The sequence below is a fragment of the Hyla sarda genome, chromosome 5 (genome assembly GCF_029499605.1).
Source record: "Hyla sarda isolate aHylSar1 chromosome 5, aHylSar1.hap1, whole genome shotgun sequence".
NCBI classification, from domain to species: domain Eukaryota; kingdom Metazoa; phylum Chordata; class Amphibia; order Anura; family Hylidae; genus Hyla; species Hyla sarda.
The window spans coordinates 225,438,615-225,449,208 of record NC_079193.1 but is presented as its reverse complement, the minus strand read 5'-3'; the positions used below and the strand labels follow the sequence as shown (position 1 = coordinate 225,449,208).

Here is a 10,594-nt window from a genome sequence, read left to right as displayed (position 1 = left end):
ATACTCTTAGCTATAAAGTAAGGATCTTACAGACAATTTGGTGGGGGGGGGGGCGGCTTTGTTGGCAGATTTCCAACTACTGGAGGCCAAAAGTATAATTCACATGAATATCTGCTTATGACCATCACAATATTCCAGAGGCCACAGAGTCATGGCCTCTCTCCCTTTTATATATTCCATAAGCCTTAGATCTTCGACTCACAGGTGTGCAAGCAGTGTGCATGTGGACACATACATGAGGCTAGTCGTTATGTGTCCTAGATACAATGATTGGGCAAAGTGAAGCCAATGTGAAATGAACTAAATCGGATAATATCCATCAAAACTAAAAGTAAAAAAACAGATTCAGAATTATCCCTTGTATCCCCTTGTTGATCATCATATTCAAAATGTTAAGCTCTGCAAGGTATTCAGTGAAAGTGTTGACCACTCTGTTCACTGTCAAAATGTCAATGACTGGCCAATCAGCTGCCAGCATATAGAGGAATCTGCTAAATAATTTTCATGAAAAGCCACTGTATTATCCCATCCACAATATGGCTCACTGTAAGTTCACACTGTTCCTTTTTGTTGCATTTAGGAATAAGAAATGATTCTGTAGTAATGCAATTGTTCAAAAATTAGTTATGCCTCTTGTCTCATGTGTTTTTTATTTCATTGTTATGAATATTAATATAACATTTGGTAACCATGTAATAACACAGGAGATATACTAAAATTGTAGGAAAGAAATAACAGCCCCATGGACCCTGATGTATCATTGAAGACTGCAGCTCAATGTTTGGAGTGTGAATATGTGAAGATGATCATAAACTAATGGGGCCCAATCAGAGTTTATTATATTGTCATGTATATGGTTTAAAGTTGAAGATTGGTTATGCCTTTGCATAATTTATATTACTAGAAAAAGACAGTAGAATGTTGAATAAAAAGTTATACTAAATTCTTTTTTTCAATGATCATGTTATATTTTGTGTTTTATGTGTCGCACCAGCAATAGATCATATTCATTACATAGAAATAATACTGTGGAAATTATGAAATGGACCTTAGCAACCAATCACATTCTCCTCTTACAATATGCTTTATTTTTTTCCATTCCTTTTATGTTTTTAGCATCTTGTAAGCAGACCTCATACCTTATTACTGTTTTTTTTGTCTTCTCTCCTCATGTCAATTTCTAAAGGCCCTGACTTTGAAACTTGTCGAAATGAGATAAGTCTGCAGGTTCCCAGCCAAGCAGAACTCAGACATAAACTTTCTTCCTTATCCTCAACATGCACTGATTCAGCCAGCCAGGATAACAGTGAAGATGGTGGGGAGTCGCCCATTATCCAATCAGATGAAGAGGATGTTCATGTGGACTCTGTACCTGGTGTCAGCCATGTTATTAAAACCACTTCTGATGTGAGTGATGAAAGCGATTCCCACACCGTGTGAACACGAGCTCTGTGTGGCTTCTATATCCTGGAGTATTAGCCATCTTTTTACTAATCCACCTATAAGAGCCAACCACCTCCACATGCAGTGCAACTGCTATCCTACTGATTTACACCAAGTATTGTGTACTGGAGTCAATTGCGAACAAAATGGTATTAAAATAGTGTTTTTATGGAGGCTGTAGAATAGAGGTGAAGAGTGGATACACTGCACCATTATGCAGTTTTACTTGTGTGCTTAGTTTTTTAAGCACCATATTTCTCTCTCCTAAAAGACTGGGATGAAGTCCTGCATGAACAACCACTGAAATACTTGCGTTTATTTAGATGCTTTGCTAGGCCAAGTATTTTTACATAATATGTTCAAAGTATTCACCAAAAATTCCTGGTTTACTGGCAGTAAAAAATAGCCAAAACAGAACTGTCCTGAAGGTTGAAGCATAGGTCATGTGAATTACAGGAAAAGCTGGGTTCACAGTTATGCCTCCTGCACATGACTGAATATGAGATCCACTTAAATCTCAACTACAGAATTTTATGGGCTCTATGGTGTCTCCAGGTGTCAGATAGAGGCACTTTTTTCTCATAGTGACATGTAGCTGAAGGTATTCATGCAAGGAGGTTTCAAAGGCAGAGATCCTTTAATAGACTTCTTTCATCCAAGGGATTGAAATTTTTAATAAAAACTTTTGATCTATCATAGAGACGCATAAATACACACAAACCCCCAACCGATCACTAGAAGAAGCCAGGAGAAGTGCGCGCTTACATTGACACAGGGCACGGTTGCACGCTTCTCTCCTCACTTGTAGTGACTGGTCAGGATTTGAACGCTCAGACCCCAACCAATACAATGTTTTTTGTGACAACAGATAATTTTTAGTGCACTTCAGCATCAGTTATAATAGATTCCAATAATGGGCCCCTGACAAATACAAGTGTGAACCCAGCTTAGTTCTGTCTGCCTAGAGATGTATATAAAGTAATCCGAGAACCCAGTAATACATATCACAAATAATAAGCTTGGAAAAAACTGATAACTTCTCTGATTTATCCTGTGCCAACTATTGTGTACTTGCCTTGATGAATTAAATAATTTCATATCAAGAAGACTGTGGAAATTGTGTTGTCAGACCTACAACTGTAGTAAACCTGACTGATGAAGATATATGAATAGTTCTAAGGTGTGATTCTTATATTGTTCACATTGTAGACAATTACAAGCTGTACTTTTTTTCTAAAACTTAAAGCATAACTAAAAAGTTTAGAAATGAAAGAAATAATTTAAAAAGCATAGGGGTGCAGCAAAATTAAAATTTGTGGGCTGAAACTACGGGATGTGCTTGGTTGAAAACTGAAACCGAAAATGCCATCCTTCAGGTGGCCACTACAGCTCTCTCACAAGTGGTTACCCAGCTTTCCCAGCCTTCTGAAGAGAATGTCTGTCTGGTGAAGCAGCCATATTGGAGACCTGAAGAGAAATATCAGATGTTACACTAGTATTCTGCCATTCAGGAGTCCTAGTGCAGGGTTCCCAGGCCTTCCTCAGCTTTATTATACTTCAGAATGGCAGAATACTAGTGTGACATCAGGTACTTCACTTCATGTCTCCAATATGGCTTCTTTACCAGACAGATATTCTCTTCAGAAGACTGGGAAAGCTGAGTGCTCTGCACTGTTTACTGCCGGTTTCCCAGCTTTCCCAGTCTCCTGAGGCCCAGTAGTGATGAGCTGCTTGTCTTCTCTGCACTTGCAGCTGCGCCCTCTCCGTGACTCTACCCATTGCATTAACTCCTCTTTATTCCTCTGCCCCATGCTATTTGTCTTCTCCTGCATTTACTTGTTTCCCTGCCACTGCACTAATTCCTCTCCCTGCCTTCTCCCCCTGTACTAATTCCTCTCCCTGCCTTCTCCCCCTGTACTAATTCCTCTCTGCCTCATCCCCCTCCACTAATTCCTCTCTCTGCCTTCTCCCCCTGTACTAATTCCTCTCTCTGCCTCCTCCCCCTGCTCTAATTCCTCTCTGCCTCATTCCCCTCCACTAATTCCTCTCTCTGCCTTCTCCCCCTGCACTAATTCCTCTCTCTGCCTCCTCCCCCTGCACTGATTCCTCTCTCTGCCTCCTCCCCCTGCACTAATTCCTCTCTCTGTCTTCTCCCCCTGCACTAATTCCTCTCTCTGCCTCCTCCCCCTGCACTAATTCCTCTCTCTGTCTTCTCCCCCTGCACTAATTCCTCTCTTTGCCTTCTACCCCTGCACTAAATTCCTCTCTCTGCCTCCTCCCCCTGCACTAATTCCTCTCCCTGCCTCCTCCCCCTGCACTAATTCCTCTCTCTGCCTCCTCCCCCTGCACTAATTCCTCTCTCTGCCTCCTCCCCCTGCACTAATTCCTCTCTCTGCCTCCTCCCCCTGCACTAATTCCTCTCTCTGCCTCCTCCCCCTGCACTAATTCCTCTCTCTGCCTTCTCCACCTGCTCTAATTCCCCCCCCCCCCCCCCCCCCCCCACAGACACACAGACACTAGCTCAGCGGTTAGGGATACTGCTCTGATGTTTGGCAGACATTTAAAGCACACTGTCATGTTTAAAACTCCTGGGCAAGAGACTAACGCAATCAGGTGATGCATTTCTGGAAGTCCCATAGACTTGCATGGGACTTCCGAAAATGCATCACCTGATCCTGTTAGTCTTGGGCCACGATATCGCCATTTTTTTTCTATCAACCGCAGTTATCGTCATTTTTGGCAAACATATATAACATATATTGGTGCATCACTGCACTGTGCATTATAGTCATTTTTCAAAATTGCACTTGTGTTCAAATTAGCGCATAAATAACTTTTAAAGTGTGGCTTTTCCCCAGCTCCATGCCATTTTTAACATATTAGGCTAAGTCTTTCTTGGTCTCCTAGGTAACCATAGCTAGTGTAAGACCCAGTGCCATAGAATCGTATTACATGGTGTCTCGCTCTAGGTACACTTACCTTAACCCCTTAAGGTCCCATACCATTTTCACCTTAAGGACCCGGCCATTTTCTGCACATCTGACCACTGTCTCTTTAAGCATTAATAACTCTGGGATGCTTTTACTTTTCATTCTGATTCCTAATTAGTTTTTTCGTGACATATTCTACTTTATGTTAGTGGTAAATTTTCGCCGATACTTGAATCATTTCTTGGTGAAAAATGCCAAAATTTGATGAAAAAAATAGAAAATTTAGCATTTTTCTAACTTTGAAGCTCTCTGCTTGTAAGGAAAACAGACAAATTCCAAAAAAATTATATTTTGATTCACATATACAATATGTCTACTTAATATTTTCATCATAAACTTGACATGTTTTTACTTTTGGATGACATCAGAGGGCTTCAAAGTTCAGCAACAATTTTCCAATTTTTCACAAAATTTTCAAAATCTGAATTTTTCAGGGACCAGTTCAGTTTTGAAGTGGATTTGAAGGGCTTTCTTATTAAAAATAAATACCCCATAAATGATCCTTTTATAAAAACTGCACCCCTCAAAGTATTCAAAATGACATTCAGAAAGTTTGTTAACCCTTTAGGTGTTTCACAGGAAAAGCAGCAAACTGAAGGAGAGAATTCAAAATCTTGATTTTTTTACACTTGCATGTTCTTGTAGACCCAGTTTTTGAATTTTTGCAAGGGGTTATAGGAGAAAAAGCCCCCCAAAATTTGTAACCCAATTTCTCTCGAGTAAGAAAAACCTCATATGTGTATGCCAAGTGTTTGGGGAGCGCAGCAGAGGGCTCAGAAGGGGAGGAGCAACAATGGGATTCTGGAGAGTGAATCTTGCTGAAATGGTTTTTCCAGGGCATATCACATTTAGAAAGCCCCTATGGTGCCAGAACAGCAGAAAACCCTCACATGGCATACCATTTTGGAAACTACACCCCTCAAGGAACGTAACAAGGGGAAGAGTGAGCCTTAACACCCCACAGGTGTTTGACGACTTTTTGTGAAAATTGGATGTGTAAAAGAAAAAAAAAATTATTTTCACTAAAATGCAGTTTTTTCCCCAAATTTTAAATTTTTACAAGGGATAATAGGAGAAAATGACCCCCAAAATGTGTAACTCCATTTCTTCTGAGTATGGAAATACCCCATGTGTGGACATCAAGGGCTCTGCTGGCACACTACAATGCTCAGAAGAGGAGGAGCGCCATTGAGCTTTTTAAAAGAGAATCTGTTTGGAATGGAAGTCGGGGGCCATGTACGTTTACAAAGCCCCCCCTGGTGCCAGAACAGTTGACCCCCCCACATGTGACCCCATTTTGGAAACTACACCCCTCACAGAATTTAATAAGGGGTGCAGTGAGTATTTACACCCCACTGGCGTTTGACAGATCTTTGGAACAGTGGGCTGTGCAAATGAAAAATAAAATTTTTCATTTTCACGGATCACTGTTCCAAAAATCTGTCAGACAACTGTGGGACCTGCACCCCTTACTACATTACGTGAAGGGTGTAGTTTCCAAAATGGGGTCACGTGGGGGGAGATCCATTGTTCTGGCACTATGGGAGCTTTGTAAACACACATGGTCTTCAATTCCGGCAATTTTCTCTTCAAAATCCCAATGGCACTCCTTCTCTTCTGAGCATTGTAGTTTGCCCGCAGAGCACTTTACATCCACATATGGGGTATTTTCTTAGAAGAGATGGGGTTACAAATTCTGGGGGGCTTTTTTCCTATTTTCCCTTGTGAAAATGAAAAATTTAGGGAAACACCAGCATTTTTGTGAAAAAAAAATTTTTTCTTTTCTTTTTCCTATCCAACTTGAATGAAAATTTGTCAAACACCTGTGGGGCATAAATGCTCACTATACCCCTTGTTACATTCCGTGAGGGGTGTAGTTTCCAAAATGGGGTCACATGTGGGTATTTATTTTTTTAGCGTTTGTCAGAACCGCTGTAATATCAGCCACCCCTGTGCAAATTGCCAATTTAGGCCTCAAATGTACATGGTGCACTCTCACTCCTGAGCCTTGTGAGTCCGCAGAGCATTTTTCATCCACATATGGGGTATTTCCGTACTCAGGAGAAATTGTGTTACAAATTTTGGGGGTCTTTTTTTTTTTTTCTTTTACCGCTTGTGAAAATGAAAAGTATGGGGCAACACCAGCGTGTAAGTGTAAAAATGTTTATTTTTTTTACACTAACAGGCTGGTGTAGCCCCCAACTTTTCCTTTTCATAAGGGGTAAAAGGAGAGAAAGCCCCCCCAAACTTGAAGCAGAAAACTAACTGTAATCTCGCCCCCCTCTACATTCACATGGGGGAGGGGGCAAACCTCCAGCTGTTTTAAAACTACAACTCCTAGCATGTACTGACAGACCGTGCATGCTGGGAGTTGTACTTTTGCAACAGCTGGAGGCACACTGGTTGGAAAACCTTCAGTTAGCGAACTCAGTATTTTCCAACCAGTGTGCCTCCAGCTGTTGCAAAACTTCAACTCCCAGCATGTACTAATTGCCGAAGGACATGCTGGGAGATGTAGTTATACAACAGCTGGAGGTACGCAACTACCATTCCCAGCATGCTGAGACAGCTGTTTGCCCATGCTGGGATTTGCAGTTTTGCAACATCTGGAGGGCTACAGTTTAGAGACGACTGTATAGTGGTCTCAGACTGTAGCCCTCCACATATTGCTAGGCAACTCACCGGCTTCCGTAGGATCCAGGGAGTCGCATAGCCATAGTCTTCAGCCGATCGTCGCACGTTGCAATCGCCGATGGGTAAGTGGACTTTGGCCCCGGTGCTCATTGCTTTCCCCCTTCTTCCCCGCCTATTGTGTGTGGGCAGAACGGGGAAACCGAAAGTTAACCCCCCCCCGCCCCAGATCTGCTATTGGTCGTCGCGTTTTGACGACCAATAGGAGGGATGGCACTCCTGCCACCTCACTCCTATCCCTTCAGGGGGAACGTGGGTGTCATGGACAACCGCGAACCCCCTTATATTCCGGATCACCATAGCCCCGTATGACCTGGAATCGGCGCAAATCGCAGGTGTGAATTCTAATGACATCCATCCATCCCCCCCCCCCCCCCCGGGCATTTGTGCGGGGTGCCTGCTGATCTAGATCAGCAGTCACCCCGGTCCGGTCCGCGCCCGGTGGACACTGAAATTCCCACAGGCGTACAGGTACGCCCTGGGTCCTTAAGTACCAGGGACCGAAGGCATGCCTGTACGCCCTGGGTCCCTAAGTGGTTAAAGACTGAGCATAAAGCTTATCTTATAATGCAGAAATACAATTGGTTTGGAGTTGGAGAAAATGGCGCTACAAAACTAAATTCAAGTTAGAAAGATTACTATAGTGCACAGTGCTACACTATAGTCTTTTTTTTTATTTTTTTTGAACGTTTGTTATACATTAAAGGGGATGTCCAGGATTATCTTGTTTATAAACCATTGTTCATTACCTTTACTGTAGTCTCTATATCCACGAATAGAAGTGTATGGAAATAATACGGATGGCCATCTGTTGTGTGCATAATTATTATAGCCATACAAACACAGGGGGTTATTTATCAATAATGGTCTTGGCTAAATCATTTTTGTTGTTTGTCTAGATGTGTTTTTTTGGCGGTGCTGCTCCAAATTTATCATATTGTCGCAGTGACCATGATAAATTTCACGCAGATCTTCACCCAGATCATTTTCTACTGCTGCTTTCAGATCATGTCTATCCTGCTTCTGAGGAGCTTGTTTGTCTGTTTGGCTTTATTTGTTTTAGTTAAAATTTTAACGCAACCAAATATCTAAAATAAGGTCTGCATGCATATATATATATATATATATATATATATATATATATATATATATATATATATATATATATAAATTGTATTTTTATTTTTTATTTTTTTTACCTTTCACTTTATTATTTTGTTGTCATCACTTTGTCGGATATTTTTTAAACTTGGGCACATGAAATTGTTACATTTTGGCCATTGCTAACAATCTTTTGTTTATTACGTCTTTACCATTCCTTTTATTGTACCTTAAAAATATATCTGATTGTTTCATATGGACAACTGCTTTACTTTTCATTTGCACTTTTTTTTACATTTTATGTCTTTAAATGATCTTATTCTATACCTTATATTCTCTCTATTAGCGCAAAAATTCACAAATGTAGACCAAAAAAAAAAAATCAATAGAACACAATGATAAATAACCCCCACAGTGCTGCTATGTACATGTGCGCCACTTTCCATACGTCATCTTCTGATGATAATTTACATATATAGTATCTTCCATAAGGGCCTGTTCACATGGCCGTTTGTCTTTATGTCATATAATATAAGTAGGAAAAACACTGCAGCAGCGTTTCTACCCAATTAAGATCCAGGGGGTCGTGAGTAGGTTCCAAAAGCTCCTTTATTGAAAGCTTGCAATAAAACTATAAGGGCACTGTATACAATGACAGGCAGGCAAAACGTGTTTCAAGAGGCTAATCTCCCTTTGTCAATTGCAGGTATAAAAGTCGTATTATATTCGCTCAGGCTTTATCCTATAAAATTCCTGGGTGTTATTTTGAAACACTTATACAGTCTGTGCACTCACTACATTACATTATAGCTGAGTGTAATTTGTTCAGTTTTGTAACATTAAAAGGTGTAAAATATTTTCAAAAATGTGAGGGGATGTACTTACTAAGGCCAGGTTCACATGGCCGTTCTCTCCTGTCCCGCTATTCTCCAGTCATTGCTGCTAAATGGACCATATTAACAAACGGATGCAAAGGGATGCTGTTTAAGTGGCATCCTTTTGCATCAGTCGTTTTTTTTTGTTTTTTTTTGTCTGGCTACTTCCAGGTTGCTACCACCTTTTCTGAGCAAGATCAGAAGTAATAACGGATCAAAAACTGATTGGAAAAAACAGATGCAAACGGATGACATTAAAGGCTCATCTGTTTCCCATTGACTTCAAATGTTCAATTATATCTATTTCTCTTCAGTTTTTTTATGAAAAAAAAAATACTGCATGCACGCTCTTTTTCCTGTAAAGAAAATGGAATAGAAACCAAACGGGTGTAAACGGATGACAAAGGATTGTAAAACATTCCCGATGACAACAATTTATAACCGCTTGCAAAAAGCTTGAATGGATTTTAGAATAGGCATGACATAACGGAGGTAGTAGAGAAGAGCAAAAAGTGTAGCCAGCAACGCCTGGTATAACCGCACGGTATGTCCGTGCAGGGTTCCTCTGGGAGGAGATATGTCACTAGTAGTGACGTCCGAGAAAGTTGGGTTGTATGCAGGCCAGCAGTGCTGAAGACGGAACCTTGGCAGAGATCCGTAGTGGATTCATATAATGTATGTAGGAAAAACACTGCAACAACGCTTCCACCCAAAAGTGCCTTTATTGAAAGCTTGCAATAAAACCATAAAAGTACTGTATACAGCGACAGACAGGCAAAAACGTGTTTTGGGAGGGTAATCTCCCTTTGTCAATTGCAGGTATAAAAGTCGTATAGGTGGTAGCAACCTAGAAGTAGCCAGAAAAAAATTAAAAAAGGACAATAAAAGGATACAAACGCACGCAAAAGGATGCCGCTTAAATAGCATCCCCTTGCATCCGTTTGTTAATATGGTCCATTTAGCAGAAAGGACTGGAGAATAGCGGGACGGGAGAGAATGACCATGGGAACCTGGCCTTAGTAAGTTTTTGTAAATATTTTACATCTTTTCATGTGGCCAAACTGAAGAAATGACACTCTGCTACAATGTAATGTAGTGAGTGCACAGACTGTATAAGTGTTTCATAATAACTCAACACAGTAATTTTAAAGGATAAAGGCTGAGCGAATATAATACAAGTACCTACCTACCAACTAATGAGGGACAAATGTGCTACTAAACGGACTAAGGAAAACAAGGTTTATGTCAAAACCAGCACTTCCCTTATGTCCTCATTCAACAGCACAACATGTGGGATGTAATAAGAAAATCTTAGGGAGGGACACTAACCATTATTCTCAAAATCGAGCGCCCAAAAGCCACCTCCTCTGGAGATCTTTCCTATAGTCTGTCATGTTAGGAGAGGCTGCACTACATATATGTTATATGGAAAAAGATGATCTGTCAGCTACAGAGGTGACAAGTAGAATGAGCCCTTATACCCTGAGGTAAGGT

At 40.8% G+C, this 10,594-nt stretch overlaps 1 protein-coding gene across 1 annotated transcript in view; it reads left to right on the top strand.

Moving 5' to 3' along the window:
* Positions 1–2,615, top strand: part of DTNBP1 (dystrobrevin binding protein 1) — a 122,206-nt gene extending 119,591 nt beyond the window's left edge. Inside the window, exon 10 of the mRNA XM_056521217.1 lies at positions 1,187–2,615. Within this exon, the coding sequence (XP_056377192.1) occupies positions 1,187–1,440 (254 nt within the window). The 3' untranslated portion in view covers positions 1,441–2,615. The remainder of the gene's footprint in view (positions 1–1,186) is intronic.
* Positions 2,616–10,594: the final 7,979 nt, after the last annotated feature.